The 25,292-nt window shown below is 36.5% G+C and overlaps 2 protein-coding genes across 3 annotated transcripts in view; both read right to left on the reverse strand.

The window, feature by feature from the left end:
* Window positions 1-20,244, reverse strand: part of LOC133868550 (putative disease resistance protein At1g50180) — a 76,027-nt gene extending 55,783 nt beyond the window's left edge. The window contains exons 1-4 of one of the 2 annotated variants that reach the window (XR_009900359.1): window positions 20,045-20,244; window positions 17,461-17,518; window positions 16,697-16,771; window positions 16,135-16,392 (exon numbers count right to left, since the gene is read on the reverse strand). The gene's annotated coding sequence lies outside the window, so the exon portion shown is untranslated. Of the gene's footprint in view, window positions 1-16,134; window positions 16,393-16,696; window positions 16,772-17,460; window positions 17,519-20,044 lie in introns of those variants that run through there. The other variant, XM_062305475.1, reaches the window with a different exon arrangement.
* LOC133869112 (putative disease resistance protein At1g50180) lies at window positions 11,412-13,054 on the reverse strand. The gene is made up of 2 exons (XM_062306080.1): window positions 13,008-13,054; window positions 11,412-12,899 (listed from the first exon to the last, which is right to left on the reverse strand). The coding sequence occupies exons 1-2, from the start codon at window positions 13,052-13,054 to the stop codon at window positions 11,513-11,515; spliced, it is 1,434 nt and encodes a 477-aa protein (XP_062162064.1). The 3' UTR covers window positions 11,412-11,512.
* Window positions 20,245-25,292: the final 5,048 nt, after the last annotated feature.

Here is a 25,292-nt window from a genome sequence, read left to right on the forward strand (position 1 = left end):
TAGAGAGTGAAGGAGAGTTGCTGTCCAAGAAAGTTCCACTTGCAAAGCTTGGTTTCTTGGTCTCAAAACAAAGGAGGTTTCCACTCACACTCTACCAATGATTTTGTGGGAGAATGAGGGTGGTTTTTGGAGCTTAATTGGGCTTGCTAGGTGCTGGAAAGTGGGGTGAAAATGGAGGATTTTCGTGCTACTCTTTCAGCACTAGAGTGAGGGAGAGTTTTGGCTAGAGTTTTGTTTCTTCTTCATGAAAATCAACTCCCCATGCAACCTATATATAGTACTCTTGAAGGGCTGAGATTTAACCAACAAATCATCATCCCAATGGCCAGATTTGAGCCAACCAACACCTCAAATCCATAGCTCAAATATCCTAGGTAACTATTCCATATCTTGGCCCATGATTGCATGATATCTAAGGAAATCTAGTTGGGCTTCAACCAAAATGGACTAACTAGGCTAACTAAATATGGTCATGATCGTTTGGCATCAAGTACCACGTGTGGTCCCAAGTAATTAGGTGGAAAGATCAATTTTCGCAGCTGGCGGAAACTGCACTGCACTGGGCGAAGTGGCTCGATCAAACATAAAGTCGCTCGATCGACTTCGACCTATAGTCGCTCGATCGACCAGAAAGTCGCTCGATCGACTAACCTCAGTGGTCCAACTCTCTACATGCATAACTAAGAGCAATCCTTAAGTCTTGTTTTTATGCACATATTTTGATAACTTAAGTGGGTTGTCTATCTCGGGTATTACACCCCAACTCAAAAACCTCAACCAAACCACATTCTCACCGTATAATCCCATCAACTATCTCTGAAACCTCAACCAAATCTAAAGAAGAAAAACCCCAAACAAATTTGGCCCAAAAAAGAAGGAAGAAGATCCTTGGGATCGACACAGAGAAGGGGGGGGCAAAGGAAGAAGTTCCCATAACAAATCAAACACAAGAAACCCACAAATTCCAATCCTGCGATTCCCAGAAGCCAGACAGAGGTCTTGCTCATGCTGGACTTGGCCTCGGAGACAACTTCTCTGCCGTTGATTATGGGCACCATGGATCGTCGAGGAAGGAGAAGAGAAAGCCTCCGTGCTAGAGTATGGAAACCAGGAGGTCTCCTTCAGGAATGGAAACTGGTTCCGCCCACTTGGGAGAAGAGGAAATTGGATAGGTAGGGAGGAGGTTTGATTGGGAGAGTCTAAGAGAGAAGTACGAAGTTTCGAGAGAGTGAGAGAAAATGAGAAAAATTAATAAAATAAGTATACATCTGTGAACAGTGTCACGTCACATGAGGCGTGATATTGTTCACAAATGCAGGAAAAATCTATTGTAGTGTTGGTTTACATAATTCATTGGAGGAGTGTTTTGACGTTTTTGTTACCTATTCTAGCTAAAAGTAGGTTTTACATAACCCACTGTGAATGCTCTTACCACACTTGTTTGAATCATTGCTAAATTCTTTGACATGTGCCACACTATCGTTTGCAATTTTCACCGCACCATCAGTTGTAGCTCAAATTATTAGACCTTAAACTAGACCCCACGCAGATCCCAAAAACTTTCCCTCTTTTCGCAAAACCCCTCTATACTAATATCTTGAATCCATTGTTGGGGATTAGATTAATGCATAATTCTACATATGGTTCTTATTTCTCGCAATTCTATAGAAATTTACTATCTTGTACTTTCCTTATTTGAATAAAACTCATCCCCAAATCAACCTAATGAAATTCTAATGGTTGGTTTGGATACAGAGAAGAAAACTTATTCTTCTCGGGTATTTTTTCAAAATCCAAAAACCCGCATCACACCCGCAAAAAACCCGAATAAAAACCCGAATTCCATAATTCTCAAACGTCCAACGCTCGACTTCCCACGAAAAACACTGTGCAGCTGTGCTTTGGATGCGCTAGACGGAGCTGCTTTTCCACCTGCTGCGTCAGACGTCATTTCCCTTATCAGTTCACGGTGTAAAGCATAAAACCAACAAATTCTTGTTTCACTTAATACTAGCCTTTGGATGCGTAAAAAGCAATCACGATTTTTCATCCGAGCCGTCCAGTCGATTCAAACATTATGGATGTGCCCACACCCTATAACTCCCCATTTCAAAGGAAAACGTGGGTCTTCAGCTTTTCTTTTCCCTCGATGTGGCTTGGATTTTCACACATTTTGCTCAACCGTTAGATCAATCTTGGATTTCCATAGCCACCGAACCTGCTGATGAGTTCACACTGTCTTCCCCAAAACCATTTCCTTCATTTTACACCTACAGGAGCAGACCTACACGATTTGTTCGGACGACTCTCCTCAACAAGTCGTTGCCAGGTACCAACGTGTCAGGTTCTTTCCATCCATCACCTCCTTTGGCCGTTGTCTTCACAAAGCGAGATATTCTCATATCAGATCTTGAAAAAGAGTTTGATCAGTATATGGATTTCTTGTTTTTTTCTTCAATTGCTTTTACTTCTTTTTACTCACCTCAACCTACCGTTTTTGGGGCAGTGTGTTCTGAGTATCCTGAGGCTGATTTGAGGCTGACATGTGGCTGGTTTGAGGCCTTGCACAGTGCCATCTTATTCCTATAACTTCGAGCATTGGGGAAAACTCATCCATGACTTCGGAGGACGCTCTTCACTCCGAATCACCTTCTTCATCCAGTGGTTCCAACTCCTCGTGGTACCTAGTTCCTCCGGTGAAGCCAGTCCATGTGGTCAGTCGGAGAACACGATCTTGGAGGGTTAGTTTCATAAATTTGAGATTAGTATGTTGTTCCTTTTTTTTTTAATAAAATGTTTGTAATGTTGCCCAAGAACACTGCCAATGGGTTTTAATGGACTGTTATTGGGTTTTTTTTGTTCAATGCAATGTATGTATTGTTCTTGAGCTCATCTGCTTTTCGTCGAGTTGTTCCTTTTTTTTTAATAAAATGTTTGTAATGTTGCCCAAGAACACTGCCAGTGGGTTTTAATGGACTGTTATTGAGTTTTTTTGGTTGAATGCAATGTATGTATTGTTCTTGAGCTCATCTGCTTTTCGTCGAGTTGTTCCCGCAGATCTTTGTGTGGTATTGTATTTTTTCTTTAAGTATTTTTTTTTTTTCCTTTTCAGCTAATAATCTGTTGGTTTTGCTTGATAATTTTTATTTCAAGATTTTTAATGGAAGAATGAATTGGATCGATTTATTAATAAAAATATTTCACATGAAGATGGAAAACGGAAACGGAAAAAAATTTGCTCTTTTTTTTAGGTTTTGGAAATGCAACAACAATCTACCCAAAATTGTTTTATAAATTTTATTCAAATACAGTACTGGCACCTAAACTCCTATGGCATCGGACAGCACCATTCTCTCTGTTTAGTGAGAATCATTTCACTAACAATAATGCTTGTTAGTAGCACTGGTTCTATAAAGAATAGCCATCTTTTTTATTTATTTATTTATTTATTTTTATTTTTTTAATCAAGGACATGCTTTAAGGACCTAAGGTGTTAAAGCGAAGTATTATTATTTTTTATTTGAGTTTATGTCATACTATTTTTTTTTTTATCGGGCCCCATTCTATTCTTGTCTTTTGTTGTATTAGTATTAGTATTTATTTGCAAAATCATAATATGTGAGGTATTTTAAGTCTATCTTGTTCAAGGGTACTTTTGGAACAATGAATAATTGCTATAGGATTCCCAAAATAAACCAAAAGTGAGAGTTTCACATTCCCAGGATTCCTAGTGAAACCAGAAGTTAGATTGTTGGTGTTTTGATTTCCAATCATCACGTCCTTGACAATCTCGATGACAGAGGATATTGGATGTCCTGAACACAATGCTGTGCTAAGGAGCATGTCCAAAGTAAACAACTTGCCATCTAATCCCCCATCCTATTAGCATTTTCTTCTAAGTCTCATATTTTATGTTTGACCATTCCATCTTCAAACATAACTAGTTTCTGTCCCTTTAACTTTAACCACCTAATTGTCGGGCTTCTCTATCCTCTAGCCCTTCTTTTCCATCTCCTAATGGAAAGATCTACCACTAGTCAATACTACAAAGTGATACCAGATGGATCACTTTACAATCTTTACAACAATCTCTATTTGGCTAAGAAAAAAGTTCTATGTGATAATATTTGACCACTCTTATAGTTTATTAAGTATGAACCTTCTTCTTAAACCAACTGTTTGGGAAAGGTGAGAACTGAAGCAAGTTAGATAATTTCATTGAGCTTGTTTAGTTGGCTAGTGGCTTTATGAACTTATTAAAATAAAAAAGGTCAGCTATTTGGATTTTTTATCTTAGAAATGTTTAGGATGAATATCGAATCAAAGAAAGAAATAAATAAAATTCCTTCAAATAATTTTAAAATAATATATATTTTTTTAGAAAGTTCTGTAACATTCTGCCACCCTTGAAATCAACCTTGCCTCTAGGTTGATATTCTTTGTAGCAACACCTTGATATTCTTTACTTGTAAGTTGCTCGAACAAACAAATGCTATTAAAATATAGTCTTTTTAGTTATTATTTTTTATACTGAAAATGCATATCATTACTGAACGCAAAGGGGCCAACCTTAGTACACACATTACACACAAATGTAATGTAATTTCCTGTCGATGTTTTTTTTTTTTTAAATAAAAATTATTTCAAATTCAATAACTCATATGTCACAGTGCTGGACTAATTGAATTTACATGGTGCACAACCTTATCTAACGAGAAGTGGGAAGCACAATTTATTACGAGTGACTAGTCCTAATCATAGTCGAAAGGTATTTCGCACAACCTTTTTCTTTATCTGTTTTACATAAATGTTTGTTTACTTATAAGTATTTGTGAATTGTTCAAAGTAAAAAGCTCATCTGCCTAAGCTATTAAAAAATGAATAAAAGAAAAAAAGGTATTCCAAGTTATTAAAATACAAAGTTATTAATAAAAAAAAAAAAAAACAAGATGTTATATATGATTAATAGAGTAAGGGAGTATTCCAAGTTATTAATAAAAGAATGAAATAAAAAAAAAAAGTTTCTAGAGACATGCATTTTCCGTAATAAGTAGCTACACTTAAGGATAAAGTGTAAATTGAGCTTTTTAATTTAAATAGTGTTTTTTTTTTCCTGTTTTAATTAAAATACAAATTTCGGTTATATGTTAAAACATGTGCCGTTAATAGGATTTCTTTTATGAGGATTCCTTGTTTTGGTTGAAGTTTTATCCGTAAGCTATTACTATACATCTATAATAGCCCTACTTTTCCTTACCATACTAGAAAAAACGAGACTCAATGTCAAGCGATAAATCAGAGAAGTGGCCACCAGAGGATGAGGACCTATTTGTCCAACTTTTAATCCAATGTGTGCAAAACGGTTCCATTATCCGAGGGACCGTGAATAAAGCATTGTGGGTGCACCTAGCCAATGCTATGGCTCCGAGAGCGAGTAAAGTCTGGACTCCTGGCCAGCTATCATCGAAATATGGAAGGTTGCAAAAAGAACACAGCGACTTTTCTGCTCTGTTAAATCATGAAACTGGCTTTGGCTGGGATCCAGTACTAAACACAGTTTCTGGGACCCCGACGCAATGGGAGCGAGCGAAGATGGTACGCTCTATTCCGAACTAGCTTGGTATGATCACTCCTATATATTATTTGGGGGATAATAATTTCTCTGGGTTTCCGTAGGTGGATTCGAAAATTGGTCGCTTCAAAGCAAAAGGGTGCCGTAACTATGAGGAACTCGGGCTCATATTCTATCGGTCCACAGCAACTGGCATTCTCCGCCGGTCCTCAGCACGGTCCCCGCCTAACACTGATGAGGAAGCAGATCTTATGCACCGTATGCAGACAGAAGGCATACACGTGTGGGATGGTGGGGTAGGTCGTAAAGGTCAACCCGAAGGTCATCCGTCACCCACATTTGTTGACCTTGACAGTCCGCATGATGAGGAGATTGGTGGACCTTCGTTTGTTAGGGGTCGCCGTAGAGGGAAAGAGCCAATGGTGGAGGCTATAAGGGGTAGGGGAAATGTCCCGGCACGTAGTATCGGATTGGGCGTCAGCATGGGATCTTCAGGGAAAGGATCCTCAGGTAAAAAATCCTCCAGGGAATCAAAAGCCACGATAATTCGTTCGAAGCAGGCTCTGTATGAGAGATGAGGGAGCTGACGATAGCAAGAAGAGAATCCATACAGCAGCAAACTCCGGCGGACTTGAGTTTGACACAAAATTTCAGCACTGGCAAATCCGCACCTCCAATAAACCAAGCAATCGCCGTGCTAAATGAGTTGCAGAATGAAATTACACTCGATACTTACGTGGCTGCATCAATTGAGCTACTAAATGAAAAACTTCAAAACTTGTTTCTCCTTTGGAACAAAGAACACAGATTGCTTTGGCTATCAAAGGTCAAGCCCCTGGATTGACAATCTGAGTTAATTGGTGACATGTGTTATTTTATATTAGTTTAATGTATTTTAGCTATTAACTATGAGACAAGTTAAGTTATGTTCAATAGTTTAATGTATTTTCGCTATTAGCTATGAGACAAGTTATTTGATGTTAGTTTAATGTATTGTAGCTATTAGCTATGAGACTAGTTAATTGGTGCAATGTGTTTTACTACGTGCATATGTGACAATAATTAATTGTTGAATGTGTGTTAGATGGTATTATTCACCAAATTATTTGAAACTGTATTGAACTAAGTCTTTGTTAGTAGGATGGACGGATCTAACCTACCTTTCGTACCCGCGTATGAAAATATAGATGATGAAATTGATGACAATATTTTCTTTTTACTGAGTGCGATTGACTCATCAGACGACGATGAAAACACCGAAATGCCGCAACGCAACTTGCCATTACGAGGGGCCATGTACATAACATACATGCTGAACGGTCACCCAGTGTCGTGTTTTCAAATGTTTCGTATGGAGCCACCAGATTTTATAGCTTTGTGTTTTGAGTTGAGGGAGCGCCGATTCATAAAGAGTACAAGGAACCTTGATGTTGAGGAAAGTGTTGCTATATTTCTTGTGCTTACTGGGCACTGCCAAGGGCAGCGGATCGCTGCAGATCGCTTTCAACACTCCACGGAGACAATAAACCGGCATTATAATAAGGTGTTGAAAGCACTGGGCCATCTGGCCAAGGTCTACATCAAAGTGAGACATAGGACTGGGGTGCACCCGCATGTACAGGGTAATCCTAAATATTATCCTTGGTTCAAGGTGAGTGTTGTTCATTTATAACACATCGGCCCTATCAATGCCACTGTTCAAAACTTGTAAAACAATGTACATTTTCAAGTTAATTTTTGTTTGAAAATTATTACAGGATTGTATTGGTGCAGTCGACGGCACACACATAAAGGCCCAAATCCCGGCAGAGCACCAACGCCTCTTTCGTGGCCGGAAAAATGAATGCACACATAACATTATGGCAATATGCGATTTTGATATGTTATTCACGTTTGTGTACGCTGGCTGGGATGGAACCGCGAACGATGGCCGCATTTTCAAGGATGCTGTTACAACTGACCAAGGCTTTGAGTGGCCTACAGATGGTTAGTACGTTGCATACAATTGCGTAATTTTCTATCTATCATAAAAATTCATGCTCTTGAATAAAGGGAAGAGGTATCATCTCTCCCATTTTCGTAATAGGCCTCTGCCCCAAGGGTAGAAGGAACTGTTTAATTTTAGACACTCCTCACTACGAATGATGATTGAGAACTGCTTCCCTAGATTGAAGAGGAGATGGTGTATTTTATACGATATGCCTAAGTACTTATTGACACGTCAACCTGGCATTATAATGGCATGTTGTACACTGCACAACTTCATCGGGGCACGTAATCCAAATGATCAAATATTCAACGGCACTGATGCAGCAGAACCAGAGACGAGTGAGCAGCCTTATGCATATGGCAACAATGATGAGGCAGGCCCCTCGTATTCAGGACAATATGACTTCTCATCTGCAGCTGGCATTGAAATGACCAATTTTAGAGAAAGCATTGCACAATCAATGTGGGATAATGCACATGGAAACGAAGATGGAGATAATTAAAAAAAAAGGGCAATTATAATGTTGAAGTAATATTTTTTATAATGCCCGTGCATTTTGTTATGGTTGAGTTTGTTTTATGGTTGATAAGACTTTTCAATGTAAGACAAATATGTGAAATTGACTGATATGTATGTTGTTTGTGTGGATCATTTGAATTACATATTTTATTATGTCAAATTTGTCCACCCGTACATGAGAAGTTTGTTGTTTTATGCTGCATTACCAAGTAGATGTGAACGTCATGGTGAATTGCACATGTTGTGCTGGACCCATGACACTCCTCATCTCAAGAACAGAAAGAAACTATATGAGACGCTTTTACAAGTGTCCCCTAGGCAAGGTATGAACTCATAAGCAATCACATGTCTCAAATTGAAGCTTCATTTTTATATCTTTTGATTCTTGACACATTTGTTGTATTTAACAATGGCAGTCTCATTCTGTTTTAATGTGTTATTGTAGAATCATCCCGGAGGTTTTTATTGGGAAGATGAGTTGATGCAAAATTTGCCAGAAGCGGTACATGATGACGACGCTGTGGGTTTACGTGAAGATGGTAGCGTGTCGGGCATGCCGTGGACCGTCGGGGGCATTATGCGATTTTGTGGTATTACAGGGGTTTGCGTCTTGTGTTTCTTAGGGATACTGCTCTTGTTGGTTGTCATGTTTGCCTAAAGTGGTTTGGTTTGTATTGTGGGTGGTATGTGAAACCGCTGTTTATTATGCATCTTTGTTGCTTCTATCGGACTCAGTTTATTGTATAATATATGTCGAATATTTCTAGATATTGCTTCTTGAACTGTTTTATTTTCAGTACCGTTCGTGAACTATAATGGAGCTATGCATTTGACTGGCTGCCAAGCTTTGTTTGGAATTGACCAGCATGTTCTTTTTTTTTTTTTTTGGTCCATAGATTTATGTATGTTTTTTTCTTTCTTTAATTTACATTACTATATGTGTAAATTTGTCTTAGATTTATCTTATTTATGTTTGTTTAAGTTAAATGACATTAACTTTGGTTTTTAAAAATGGTATTTTAATAAAATTAATTTATAGTAAAAATAGAAGAGAAAGATGTGTTCTTCTTCTTGGTTTTGAAGAAGTAAATTAATTTACATTAAACGGAAAAAATGTGGTCTTTTTTTTAGATTGAAAAAAGCAATGTAATTAAAATTAAAAGCAAATATAGTTAGGGGCAAAATGGGAAACCAAGAGGGAATGGACCCTCATTGATCTCCTAGACCAACAGGGAATACAAACTGATCAGAAGGCAAAATGGGATAGAAGCAACGGCCAGTGAAGATGAGGACTGGACCTTCTCGAACTGCAGGTAATCAACGGCCAGGCACATTTTTCTCTTGGTCCGGGCTGCACGTGGGTTGCAAGTTTATTATTAAATTAATTTTTTTTTTAATTAATTTTAATTGAGTATGGAATTTTCCTTTTAATAGTTATTTTTTAATTATTATATTTATTTCCATCATAATTTCACACTACTTTTCATAACACCAATCATTATACACAACTTTTCATACTTCCAATCATTTCTAATCATTTCCTACCATTAAAAAACAATACTTTTCAATCTAAAAAATTCAACACCCAAACACAATTTCAAAAAAAACTCTAAACACTATTTGCCTAGAAATTCGTAAAGAGAATAAGAATTCAATTCTAATTCTCAAAATTCAATACCCAAACGAACCATAAAAGTTTCGAAGAAACTCTTCTTCGTACGTTGTTGCACTTTAAGTGGCTATAAAATATGGTATCGTCTGATGGGTTATAATCAAAAGGACTTAGAGTTGCAAATAAAAATACAAAGAGGATTCATAATTTACAGCTTAACCGTAGAGGTGTGAGTGCATTTTTTTCTTTTTAATTTCTATATATATTTTGTCATTTCAATTGTTTTACATATTCATTTTTTTTTTATTGTGAGAATGAAATATGATTAACAACATTTCATATGACCATATTAATGTAGATTTTAAGAAAATTTTCAAATAAAAAAATGGTACATCCAGTAGAATGATACATAATCTTAAAGAGATATGATAAAATTACATTTTCTATACATCTCTTGTACATCTATATAAAAAAAGTTTCAAATCCAACATTGAATTTGTGGGATCCAATATAGGTCTCATAAATCTAAAGGTGGATTTAAAAATGAAACGTAAAAATATTATTATACAACATTAAAAAGAGATAATCATGTGGCTATCCGTTACTGTTTTTCTAAAAGGAGGCAGGGCCGCTACAACACATTGACATGTAGCTTAAACCCAACCTCCATCTACAACTCCCGAAACGTGTTGAACAATTTTGAGTTGCAATGGTTCAACACCACCTCTCGCAAGGCAGTCAAACTCCTTACTACAGAAGGGAGCATGGTCAACTTGAGGCATCTTTCTGTAACCAACTTCCTTAGGCCTGACATTGCACCTTCGTCTTGTTTCCATTCTACAATTTCCTCATTACACAATTTTAAGACTTTGAGTTCAGGAAACGAACATGCATGGACATGGAGGCCACTGAAAGAAAGGCAATCGTCTAGTTCAAGTATCCCAAGTTTGGGAAGTTTTCCCAACACTTTTAACCCATCGATCATCGTCATCAAGTCTCACACGCCATAAGCTTATCTTGGTGACCATCTCTGGAAATGAATTAGTAAGACTACTAATATTGTTTTCTTTACCACTATACATAATTTTCAATCTTTGGAGATGACTTAAATGGCGGAGGCTTGCCAAAAAATTAACTACATCACATTCCTATAGCTCTAATTCCTTATATTAGGAAGCTTGCCCATGACAATGAGATCCCCAAATTGGGCAGATGGCCTTGCGGTCTCAAGGACTTGCAGGTTCCACAGAGTTGTGTCCAAGTGCTCAGAGAAATTCACTCTACCACACAAATTCCTTAAATGCGGCAGCTTCATTGTGGAGTCTGGCAAACATGTTGACCCAATATTATCATCCATAATCAAAAGTGTTTCTATATTTGTAAGGTTGCCAATCGAAGCTGGAATATATACCTTTTTTTCAGTGTGTTTTAAACTTATCCTCAAGTACCTCAAATGGATCAATGTTCCTATCTCTTTAGGAATGATATTTTCACGTGGCTTTATATGAAGCACTCGTAGCATTTTGAAATTTCGGAAGATCCACTTCCAATGGATTTCGTTCAACTCGAAATATTCTGAAAAGAACAAAAAAGAATGAAGCAACAACGCCTGTGGAGTTTGAAGAAGTTAATTGATCAAAAATATTATTGCTACTCTGGATGGAAAGTCTCCGAAAGGTGTTCCAAGATGAACGGCTATCATCTTTAGGTTCATAAAGAAAATTTTCTTTCGCGCTCTCGGTTATGCATAGGTCTCGCAAAAGATCATGAATACGACATATCTTTGCTCCTTCATCTGACCTCCTGGTCGCCACTTGGATCAAGTTTCGATCAATAAGCTCCTCCAAGTAGTCTTCAGCAACATCTTCAATGTTTCTTCTACCAGTGTCCTGTATGAATCTTCAGCAATCCATAGTTGGATTAGACCCCTTACATGGATTTTAGAGTCTTCTCGGTATGCACCAAAATACAAAAAACATGGTTTCAAGCGTCGCGGCAGGTGGTTGTAGCTTAAGGCCAAAATGTCTTTGCATTTGGTAAGGTACCAATTTACATCGGCAATCACTTTCGACCATGTTCGATGTGTCTTTTCTTTGGCCGCTAAAAGACCTCCTAATACTACAATTGAAAGTGGCAAGCCACGACAACCTTCTGCAATTTGTCTCCCTAGAGTTTCTAACTCGGCAAGACATTCTCCTCTTTGGAACACCTTTTTAAGAAAGAGTTCATAGCTTTTATCTTTGTTAAGAAATTGGAGAAAGTAGGGAGGAGTAAGACTTGAATGTAAGGCCACTTCTTTTATGCGGCTAGTGATTAATATTCTGCTTCCATTAGAGTTATCAGGAAAAGCATATTTTACCTCATTCCAGACTTCAATCTCCCAGATGTCGTTCATGACTACTAGGTACCTCTTCCCTTCCAAGTATTCAAGCAACTTCTCTACTAGACACTCTTTTGCTTGATACTCACTCATCCCTTCCAGTTTCCTTGTCCACTCATCTGATATTGTGATCTGGGATTTTAAAATTTCAAGCAATAACTCTCTAGTTTTGAAATCTTGAGATACATAAACCCATGCACGGCAATGAAAGTGCCTCTTGACGCGATCATTATTGTAGATTTTCTTGGCAAGAGTCGTCTTTCCCAAACCACCCATGCCAATGATTGAAATGACATCCAATTTTGAATTCTTTGTTCCACGAGTAAGCTGATTCAACAATGTATCAGAGTCATGAAGGAAGCCCACCACATCATCTTCTTCGACGTGTCTCCTACGCCTGTACAGTGCCTTCTCCGTTTCTGCAACTACACTTTCTTCAGCTCTTTCAATGCCGTACTTTTGTATATTGTCATAGATTTTGTTGATCTCTTTGTTGAGGGCTTCTATCTTCTTCGCAACATCCCACAGCATTGTCACGTGCGAAAAGATATAGATAAACTGTCCTGCAATATTCCTCTTCTTGTGCTCTTGGACTTTGAGGATGAACGTGTCGATAACATCCTTAGCCTCATAAGAAACTTCAATGATTTGCTTCACTAACTTCTTCACATTTTCATGCTTATTCCGTTTCCCATCAGAGTTCTTAAGGAAGATATTTATCCTCTCGAGCTCCCTTTGAAATGACTTCACTTCATCTTCCACTCTAGAAGGGAAACTTGCTCCTTCTATGAGTTGGGGCAGTTGCTGTAGGAGAACATTCACAACACTTGTGACAACCCAAATTTTTTTTAAAAAAAAACAGAAATTGAGTCATCATAGTGGCACGACTACCTGTCGCTCAGCCAACATACAGTACACATTCCATAACATGTACCTGATAATCAAAGTTCTATCTACGCAGCGGATAACACATAATAACATTATCAACATAGTGGAAGGTACATCTATAAACAACAGTTAATTACAACAAAAGAGCCATTAATATGTATATCTATTTAAGACAACTACATAGCTGTTAAATACATATCAAAGGACTAGCTCATAAATACAAGTGTCACAAGCGACACGAGCCATAAACGAAGTCTACTAAGAGGCAGACAACCCACGGTCCAACCTTTATAACTGTCGTCAGGCTTCAGTCATAACATCCCAAGTACTATGCTACGACGTCATTCATTAGATCCACTGAACCTGCAGTCAAAGCATCAGAGTCTGTACGGTTGCGGGTTTAACCACATCCATACAGGTGAAAGTATGCATTCACCACCTCAGTAGTATAAGACTCACTAAGTATACAATATACACAAACATATTTGCATGCAGGGTTCAACAACATTATTCACAAATCATTTAATTCACACAACAACATATTATCAAGTACAAGTCACGCTGTTTATCACACATTATATTATCACGGTTTCAACTAACAATATTCCACGCATACCATAAACATTATTCCACACATCTCACCAGTGCTAGCACTTCAATGCTAGGCTTATCGTCAACACTGCCCGTAAAGCTACATACCCACAGGGCAAACAACACACAAGTGCTAGAGCCACATATCCTAGACTTACCTTCAACACCGCCCGTAAAGCCACATACCCGCAGGGCAAACATACACAAGTGCTAGAGCTACATACCCTAGACTTACCTTCAACACCGCCCGTAAAGCCACATACCCGTAGGGCAAACATACATAAGTGCTAGAGCTACATACCTTAGACTTATCTTTAACAACGCCCGTAAAGCCACATACCCGCAGGACAAACATACACAAGTGCTAGAGCTACATATCCTAGACTTACCTTCAACACTGCTCGTAAAGCCACATACCCGCAGGGCAAACATACTCAAGTGCTAGAGCTACATACCCTAGACTTACCTTCAACACCTCTCGTAAAGCCACATACCCGCAGGGCAAACACAAGTGCTAGAGCTACATACCCTAGACTTATCTTTAACAACGCCCGTAAAGCCACATACTCGCAGGGCAAACATACACAAGTGCTAGAGCTACATATTCTAGACTTACCTTCAACACCGCCCATAAAGCCACATACCCGCAGGGTAAACATACTAAAGTGCTAGAGTTGCATACCCTAGACTTACCTTCAACACCGCCCGTAAAGCCACATACACGCAGGGCAAACATACACAAGTGCTAGAGCTACATACCCTAGACTTACCTTTATACTAAGTACTCATATAATACCATTATCACAACATATTCAATTCCCACAATCCACCACTCAATCACATTATTCTCATTCATCTTCCTTCCGAGAAATACCACATTCATAATATAATTTCATGTTACTCAATCCCTAACGATTCCAAATATATCAATTTCAATCATCTCAACATTAACTTATCATCGTATTCTCAATTCAATAATTCTCATTTCAATCGCATATATATATCCAACATCATTTTATCCATTCCCTACTAATTTCCACATATCAATTTCAATCCAATATATATCACAACTCAATTACAAATAATTTTATCAACAATTCCATAATCGTATAAAATCAAGATTCATCAACATTCATTTATCCATACAATTTACAATTCAATATAACACAACTCAATCACAAATAATTTCTATCAACAATTCCATAATCATATACAACCAAGATTCATCGACATCCTTTCATTCATACAATTTACAATTCAATATAACACAACCCAATCACAAACAATTTTTTTATCAACAATTCCATAATCATAAACAACCAAGTACCAAAAATGTAAATCTACATTCTTAGGATCCCTGAGTGAGTAGAATACTCACTTGGCTGCATTGGACTCTTGACTCGAATATCCCCCACGTTCTAGTTACCTTGAACTCGCCGTTGGGACACGATTAAAGTCTCCACCTTACGTGCCTGCAAGCATATATGATCTTAGACTAAGCTATTGAACTATATTCTCTATGACACATATACTATCTGCGTGTTCGCACGTCACATTACTCGCTTCTAAAACTAGCTAGATACTTTGAGCTATTATTAGGTTAATCGTTAGATATTGGTTTGTATCATATCCTGTTTATTAATACAAGGATATATTTATTATTTTCATTAGCTTATATATTATTCTTGTATCTCATTATTATTGTTAACCCTTTAGATTAGCTCGTTACTTATTTGCTAGGTTAACAACGCGTACTTGACTCATGTACATGTATATGTATGTATATATATATACATATATATACAATGCTTAGCAAGCTTAAACCTAATTCAATGATACACTTAAATACTTTACCCTTACTAGTTTCTAACCATTCGAGTAGTTTAGGTTATAGAACCTAATTGGATTAAACTATAAATCCCTTGACATCTTTATTTTCAACTCTCCTATTCAACTTTTTATTCTTTTATTATATAAATACTTAAGTGATTAGACTATAGGACTTTAATCCTTATTCAACATATTACTTTATTAACTCTTATTGTAATTTTGTGAATCTATTTATTTTACTTAGTGCACTTCACTTTCATTCATTCCTTTCACTTCACTATTTGTCTCATTTTCTTCTTTTAGACTCTTCTTATAATTGAACCCAATGAGAAATAGCCACCATAGTATACCCATCAAAGCCCCAACTCATAGCCATAAACTCATGATTCCCTTTATACATGTTTAAAAGTTGAGCTCATAAAGTTTTAAGGTTCCATTCAACATTTTATTATCTACAATTACTAACCCATAAAATTATAGGGTTTACTTTATTACCCATTAATTAACTAAATCTATACATAGAAATATTCTTAGGTTTACAATTAAAATTTTCAATTTATACAAATTACTAACTTTAGGACCTAACCCCATAAATACCTTTTTTTTTATGAAACCCATAGATAACATAGGATTAATTAATACACTAAATGCAATTAATCGACTAATTAATAATGTAGGGTTTAAACACCTAAATGCCCCAAATTTAACTCAACTCATCAAATTTAGGGTTTATGCCTACGCTTCAACAATTAACAAAATTAGAGTTTTAAATCCTTTAATCCAACAACCCATGGCTTAAATAGTGTATAGGAATTCATTATACACAAAAGCCTCAAGCTAATTTTAACAATTTAGTCTAACACCCAAAATTGACCTAACTTAGACAAAAATTAGGGATTACGAAATTACCACAAAATAATCAATAGATTGAAGGTCCTAACACCCAAAAATCGTTACCCAAAGCTCAAAAACGATGAAGAACTTGATTTTAAGCAAAGCCCAAGCCAAACCTATGATTTACAAGCCTTGCTACACAGGGGACACTCATCCATCCCCTGTGAGTCTCTTTTTAATAAAAAAAACATTTTTTTATATTATAAATGGGTGCTGAGGGACGGATGAGTGTCCCCCAGCAAGCATTTCCCATGATTTACATATGAAAGAGTGTAAGAGAGAGGGCTGGAAATTCTGAAAATTACAGCCCTAGTGCTCACTAATATGTGTTGTCATGGTTAATTTAAAGTGTGCAATTTCATTCTCAAATCCCAACCCATGTGAAAGAGAATGAGAGTGAATAGAGTTTGAGATCATTACCTATGATTTCAGCCCATCAAACCCTTGTTCTTTGCCTTCTCCACGAAATCCAGCCCATACCCATGCCAAGCCAAGCTTCCACCGTGAAGATGAGAAGATATGAGAGAGCAAGGGAGGAGAAAAGAAGAAAATGGAAGTGTGGGCTGTTGTTTTGGTGGAGGAGAGACCGAGTGTGTGTGTAGGGAGTGGAGAGGAAAAATCTGAATGTGGAGGGAGTGTGTCGTGAGTCACACATGAGGGATAAGGTGTTTTTAAGTGTAAAATTCCGAAAATGCCCTTCCACTTAAGTGATTTTTGAGGGCTTTAATAGAAATTCTTGGTTTTGGCCTAAAAGACATCATCCTTCTTCTCTTTTCTTGGGCTATCATTTACAAGCCCATAGAAGAAAAATAAACACCTTGTGTTTATTCCATGCTAACTAGACTTATTTTTACTTAATCCTAGAAACTCATTAATAATATTTTATTATTCCAACTTTCATTGTTTTATCTTAATCTCTTTTTATTTACATAGTATCAATATTATCACCTAGAATATAATATTAGTCTCATCTACTTAATAAATATAATTTATTAAATGCTAAACTCCTTATTTATTTTCTTGGTCTTTACGTCGGCCATTGTTGCTTATCTTGCTTCCTCAAAACAAGAACGATACATGATAAGTAAGTAAAATAACTACACTAATTGAATAGAAGCATCTCTTAAACTTCTTCCCGGTTTCCAACGCCTATAGCAAGCCACAAAGTATTGAGAAAGACTTACTGGGGTCAATAAAAGCAGCTCTGAATATGCAGTGACCACTGCTATTGATATCTTCTTCCTGAATTCCAACCGCAATTCAAAAATTAATCAATTTCATGTAACCCTTAAATTAAAAATAAAATCCATTTTGAATTAAACGTGGGAAACTCGATCACCTTTCATTTAATTTTCTCCCATTTACTCTAATTTATGGTTCAAAATATTGGCTACCACATCATTGAAAAAATTAATCTGATTTTATTTTATTTTTTTCACTCAAAAGTTGCCTAGTCCCTTTGACCCCTTCCTCTCTTTCAATTGATGAAAAAAATAAATAAATAAATAAAGAGTTTGAGATGATAATTCGAGTAATGCTTAGAAGTCACTCTTTTGTCACTCTTTTGTCACTCTTCTTTTCCTCTAAAAATAATGTGGTTTTTAAAATTACCATTGAGCTTGTTATTGATCATTATTGAATTTTGATCAAATGATTTTAAAAGCCACATTGTTTATGAAAGGACACAAGACTGACAAAAAAGTGACTTTTAGAATTACTCTGATAAGTAATGCTAGAAGTCACACTTTTGTCATTCTTGTATCTTTCAAAAAATGATGTATCTTTTAAAATTATCATTAGCTTATAATTGATAATTATTGAATTTTGATCAAATTGTGATTTTAAAAGTCTCCTCATTTTTAGAGGGTCACAAAAATGACACACGAGGAACTTCAATACCTCATTTTTTAAAGTTTTATTCAATTTTTTTTTAATTGAAAGTTTTATTCAAATTAGAATGTTTAATATGACTTATTGTTAAGTTTGAAAAATATATTATTGTTATATATCTAATAGTTTATGAAGTATCCCATTTACATCTTGGACTATGTTCATACTATTCTTTGTACACAAAACGTTACTTTTTTTTTCTTTTTTTAATTATAATTATTATTATTAACTATAGAAGCTTAGCTAATACCATGGACATGTTACATGTAATTTTTATCATACTCTTCCAACTTCTTTTTCTAAGATTATTTTATAGACATGTAATTTTTTTTTTTATATAGTTATGACTTAGGATTTAAGATACGTTTGGGTTTCCGATTTCAAAAGGTGCGATTTTAAAAATAGCAAATTTAAAATTTACCATTTGAAAAAAGTGATTTATAAAAATGTAATTAAGCATTTAGCAAAATTACGGTTTGACCTTTAAAATCGTAAGTTAACTTTTAAAATTCTGTATTTTCGAAAAAATCATCATATTGCCTCCTATTTGAAAAAATAAATTTTTTACATTTTCAAATCACAATTTTTTAAAAACACAATTTTTAAACTATTATTTTTATTGTACCGAGTTAGCTCCGTAGATTTCATTATGTCAATAGGTGAAATTTTAAGGTTGAGGTATTCTGCATGCCAGTAATATTAAAATTAATTCAACTTGATACTAGCTGTAAAAAAGTAATATTAAAAAAATTAATTCAAGTTGATATCAGCTGTAAATTAGTAATGTTAAAATTAATTCAAGTTGATACCAGCTCTAAAGTAATATTATAATTAATTCAAGTTGATGCGAGCTATAAGCCTGTAAGAGACATCTCTTTATTCTTCTTTACCTAATTATCCAGCCTAACTTTTAAAGTTCAAAGCATGTGGAAACCAACCAATAAAATGATGTTAACGTGTAAATCAAATGTGGGGTCTCCACATTACAACCACCTAAATCAAACAATAAAATCACATAAATTTGTTAAAAAAGAAAAGAAGACAGAATTGTTTTATTTTTATCCATAAAACAATTAGTTTAAAAAATAAAGAAAAAGTAGACTGTGTGGCATAGGACCGAATTAAAAAATACATGCAACTGCTCATTTATTTCTTTCTAGTCTCCACCTACTCGTCAAGATATAGGAAAAGTAGAATGGCAGTTGATTAGAAACTTAAAGTACTAAATTCATGGTTTTGGAATCTTGATAGAGAAGATTAGTACAGAAATAGCAAAAATCAATAGCAGATCTACTATATATATCATTGCAACAATGTTGCGCGTTAGGCAGTAAACCATATATAACTTCTATTATGAGTATTAAAATTGCAAAAATAACCTTAATCGATAAAAACGTACTTCTAGCTACATGATATATAAAAATATCTAGGACATGTTTGGGTAACTTTTTATATTATTTTTGAAAAATGTGTTTCGGTTGATTTTTGAAATCCAAATTCTACACAATATTTATCCAATTTAAAATTTTTTTTTTCGATATTCGCATTTTTTAATATAGTAAAATATAATAATAATAATAATAAAAAAAAAAGTTGAACCCAAACGAACCTTTAATTTAGAGTGACCATCAAACTTGTGAGGAATGTCATGAAAAACAAATAAAACCAATGAATAAGAAGGCGGGGGACTGTGAGTGAAACCGGATCCAGATCCGGATCCAAATCAAAGTAAACTATGTATTTTTTTTTTAGGTGGAGCAAGCAAAAAGCACTTAACCAAGAACATAAAAAGAACAGATGCAAGGGAATTAATCGATTGGGATAAGAAAATAGAATATATTTGAAAAGCAAAGATGGACAGTACGTAGAAGCACGTACCTCTGTTTTAGGCCTCTGAGTCGTGTGCAGAGCAGCAAAGATCGATGGTGAGTAAAATGAAGATGAAAACAAAGATGAGAGTGTAGAGGAGATGGCAAAATGACTAGCTAGAGAGTCTGAACAAAGCACAAACAACCAGTCAAAGTTATCATGGAGGAAAAAACAACAAACAAACTAGAAATGATGGGGTTTAGTTTTCAAAGCGCTTAAATTGATGAGAAATTGATGTGGTGGCTGCTGTGCTCTCTCCACAAAGTTTCATACTCGGAATTTTTTTATTATATTTAATTAATTAATGAGGATAGTGCTATTATTATTATTTTTTTAATTAAAAGTAGGAAAAACAAGATAAAGTATGAGAGAGATAATATATTAGGCATGGCAATTGGGGTTTGTGGGTCGGGTTCGTGTCGACCCTGTTAAAATAAATATATGAAATAGAGAATATATGTGAAAGAGAGAGAGAGCGGAAGAGAAAGAGCGGAAATATATTAAGGACTACATTGTATTAAGTAGTATATTCATAACATATTACAAGAGACCTCTATATATAAAGAGGCTATGAGTAGTGACTAAGAAACCCTAGAGTATTTAAGGTAGGAAAGAAGACTAATTAAGGTAGTAAATAAATCATAATAAGAAAGACAATAATATATTCTAACATCCCCCCTCAAACTCAAGGTGGAAGATTCTGAAATCTTGAGTTTGAAATTAGAAGCCGGATTTAAATGCAGCCGAAGTCGATGGTTGGATCAAAACGGTGCTGGTGAGAAAGGCTAAAAGTGACGGCCGGAGAACGGAGGCTAGTCGTTAATCCCGTGAGGGCCAAGCCGCAACAGACAATGATGGTCGGAGAACGGAAACTAGTTGTCAATCCTGTGAAGGGCCAAACCACATTGTGCCAAAAGGCCAAAAGAGATGGTCGGAGAACGGAAAATATCCCTTAATCCCATAAGGGGCCAAACGGCAACTTACAATGATGGTCAGAAACAGAAATTAGTCGTTAATCCAGTGAAAGGTCAAACCATATTGTGCCAAGTTTCATCAATGAATTGAGCCGCGTATCACAACAAAATAGGGCCATAAATCCGAAAGAGGAGTTTTCTTTTTCTCCCTCTTTTTTTTTTTTTTTTTTAAGTTCGCCGAAAAAGTGGTTGTAGAGTGGCGGCAGGTGGAAGAGGACGGCGGCTGCTAGTGGTAGTGAATGCTTGGACCTTGAATTGGGCTAAGAATGGAGCCTTAGATTGGAGCCTAATAGAATAGGCAACCATGGACCATCGTATATGGTCTGAACCTAAATCAAGTGAAACGGGTCTAACCGGCTGGGCCGGGTTGACAAATGTGGACCGGTTAGAAATGACTGGAGGAATCGGGTCTAACTCGTGGGTTTGGGTTGACAAGTGTGAGCCGGTTGCTTTGGTGATCCGGAATGAAGAGACCCGGGTCTAACCTGGTTCAACGGGTTGACAAATTTGGACCGAGTCAGAAGCATTGATGTGCACCACTGAGAGATTGACACGTGTCAGACAAAAGGGAGAGCAAATCTAGCGCGTGTTGTACACGCGCCTCACCGGCGGAAGCGCCTAGGCGAGTGAATCCCACGCGCAGAGGATTTAGGAGGCGCGTGGTAAAGCGTTGAATCTTGTCTCGGGGAGATCTTTCTGGAATTGAAACCGACGGTGGAAGATACACGGGACGCCAGCCTGAGCGAAGCAAACAGGTCACGAGGGGGTGCATGGAGCAGAGATCCAGAGACTTCGAGCGGTGCATGGAGGCGCGTGGATGATCCGATGAAGACGTTCTGAATGGCGCTGGAATCCTCGGCGACGGATCTACGTAGTGATGCTGCAACTAGGATGATAGGAAGACGGGAGCAGCGGGAGGTGGCGTGGCAGTGCTAGGTGCTTGAAGCTGAGGTCCAGAACTTTGGACGGGGCATGGTGGCGCGTGAGTGGTCCGATGGAGACGTTCTTGACGGTGCTGGACAGCTCTGCGGCAAATCTACAAGTTGGTGCTATCACAGAGGGAATTGGCCTTGGGTGGAGGCATGTGGCAGCAAGAGTAGAAAGTTTGGGGAGGCGCATGGAGGGGCGTGCGGTTGTCGTCGGCGACGGATCCTCCCCAGAACATGAGGACTAGACCTTGCCGACCTGATTCCTGGATTAGTTTTGCAGATATGGCTGCGATGAAGGCATGGAAAGGACTGACAACAATTTTAAAGATGTGAGACAACGTGCGGAATACTGGAATTATAAGATAGTGGTAGAACACATGAAGAAGGCTTGGAAACGTCAATGAAGTTTATTGAAGGCCACAAGAAAGTGGCTCTAATACCATGTTAAAATAAATATATGAAATAGAGAATATATGTGAAAGAAAGAGAGAGCGGAAGAGAAAGAGCGGAAATATATTAAGGACTACATTGTATTGAGTAGTATATTCATAACATATTACAAGAGACCTCTATATATAAAGAGGCTATGAGTAGTGACCAAGAAACCCTAGAGTATTTAAGGTAGGAAAGAAGACTAATTAAGGTAGTAAATAAATCATAATAGGAAAGACAATAATATATTCTAACAGACCCGACTGACCTGATTACACAATCACGTTCAACATGAACCCGACCCGATTATTAATCGGGTCAAAACTTGTAACCCAGACATGACCCAATTGTGAACCGGGTTACACGACATGAACCCGATGAACTCGTGCCCACCCCACAACCCCAATCTATACTGTAGTCACAGGAGAAGAGAACCAAACAACACATTGCGGCCATGGTTTCCAAACCCAGATCGCACGGGAAACCATGTTCATAGCCAACAAGCGCCAAATCTAGGGCTCCCAAGTTCGCAAATCGAAAACTCGAAAAGACACAGTGAAGGCCGCGTGAAGCCGTGAGTGTGAACCTGTGAGTACGTCCGATTCGAAGGTGAAGCTATGCGGTTGTGCCTGTGAAGAGTCAAGACAGTGAAGTGAAAAGAAAAGTGATGGTGGAAGATTGAAAGTGTGAAAGGTGCCAAGGAGGGGAGGCGTGCGGCATGAAGATGGTGAAGTGAAAACACAGAAAAGTAAAGTGATGTGGGTAGGGTTTTGCCTTGGACCAAAAGTGACGTTTAAAAAAAAAAAGAAAAAAGAATAATAATCGGGTCATAATCGTGTTTGGCAGGTTACCCCAAACACGATTATAAACATGTCATAATCGGGTTGACTCGATTATGAACCGAACCTGATAAGGCCAAACCCTAACCCTGTTTTTTCGTGTCGTGTCGTGTTTGTGCCAGGTTCACGGGTCGTGTCAAAAATTGCCAAGCTTATGTGAATAAACAAATGAATGAGTGCTACAATGTTTCCCTATGCTTTGGGAAGCATTGTAGCAATCCCAAGGAATAGAAAAATATAAGGAAGCTACTGTGGGTGACTTTTTGTGACTTTCTTGAAATTTTTCATAAAATTTAGAGAACAAAACCACTATAAGAAAGCTACTGCGAATGCTCTTAGTCAATAGTCATAGCATGCGGATAAGGGAGCCAAGGGCCAAGGCTGTCAAGGGACCACAGTCGTATATCATTTTTAAAATTAGACCAAAATTGAGTCAAACTACCATGTTATATGTTATCATTTCTTAATATATATATAAAATAAATTGTTATTCAATTAGATTGACATATTAGTAAAAAATTATTATTAATTTCTCTTTTTACATTACCTTGTTAATTTAAAGGTTCATTTAATTTTTTTCTTACGTCATTTTACTTGTATAATAATGATATAAAAGCCTACTAAATTACATTAATTTTTTTATTAAAACAGAAAGAAAGAATGTTAGTGTAATTCTAGTGGGTTTTATTGATTGGAAAATTATAAATTTAATTTAAAAAAAATGAGGGACTTACCTTATACACCAAACATGCATGTGCACCAAATATCAAACACGTAACACAAAACCCTAAAACCTTAAAACCCCTAGCTAGCTATTTCACATAAATCCTAAACCCAGCCAATACCATAAACCAGCCAAAACCATAAACACAAACACCAAACACGCAACTAATTAAAACCCTGCATGCATAAACACTCTAAAACCACCAAACGCTAAACCCTAAATCCTATCTAGACCAAATAAACCATATTTATATAAACACCCTAAAACCAAACCCCAAAAATCCCATTTGTGCATGTACACAAAGGTTCAATACTACAAGAAAAACTTCCAGGGTTGAGAGAGTCTCTGGTCATATTACATGATCCCATTCTAACCATTTGAAATTTGATTTTTTTAAGGTCTTAATTTGATCTCTGTCCATTGATCCTTCATTGTTGCTTTAGTCTTTGATCATAAAATTTTGGAAGAGATGGTTCAACAATACGAGAAAATTTTGATACCGTTTTTACTAACGCAGAGGCCAATGTGTTTTTATGTTGCCTTTTTTTTTTTTTTTTTTGTCAAAACCGGAAGGTAATCAAACCATAATTAGGATAAAAATAATTTAATGACGTAACAAATTGGCACATCACTAGTTTGTGACGTGGCAAAAATTGACACGTCACTAATAATTTCAATTTCAATTTTTTTTACAAAAAATAAAATTGAATTAAGATTTAGTGACATGGAAAATTTCACATGTTACTAAAAATCTTAGTGACGTGATACTTTCTGACACGTCACTAATTAGTGGTGTGACAAAAATACAGTTACTGTAGACATGTCACTAAATGCACAATTTTTTGTAGTGATCACAGTTTGACCTTAAAATCGTAGATTAGCCTTTTAAATTTTGTGTTTTCGAAAAAGCACCATATTGCCTCCTATTTGAAAAAACTGATTTTTTGTGTTTTCAAATCGCAATTTTTTAAAAACTCAATTCTCAAACAATTCATTTTTGTTATATGGAGTTAGCTTTGTAGACTTCATTATCTCAATCAGTAAAATTTTAGGGTTGAAGTACTAGTCTCTTATTCATATACATAACAGTGTTGTTTTCTGCACTTAAGGCATCTACTGGAGAGATATCATGCATGGAAATGGATAACTTATCCTCAAACAATGATCAAAGGTTGTTATTCTCCCATACTTGAAATACACATGCTATGAAGAAAGAGGAGAAATTTGTTGATTAATTCTAATAATTGGTATTAGAGTTATTGTCTCATTTTCTTTATGGTTGTGTTAAGTTTGTGTTTTTAATTTGGGCAATTAATTCTAATAATTGGTATCAGAGCTATCAGATGTGTCAATCTCGTC

This window comes from Alnus glutinosa, chromosome 5, assembly GCF_958979055.1.
Source record: "Alnus glutinosa chromosome 5, dhAlnGlut1.1, whole genome shotgun sequence".
Classification (NCBI taxonomy): Eukaryota; Viridiplantae; Streptophyta; class Magnoliopsida; order Fagales; family Betulaceae; genus Alnus; species Alnus glutinosa.

Bases quoted from the DNA above. Each gene is read 5' to 3' on its own strand.
- LOC133869112 (XM_062306080.1), bottom strand. From the start codon at position 13,054: ATGTTATTATGTGTTATCCGCTGCGTAGATAGAACTTTGATTATCAG. The intron at 12,900-13,007 runs GTACATGTTATG...GGTTGTCACAAG, and splicing joins GATAGAACTTTGATTATCAG to TGTTGTGAATGTTCTCCTAC.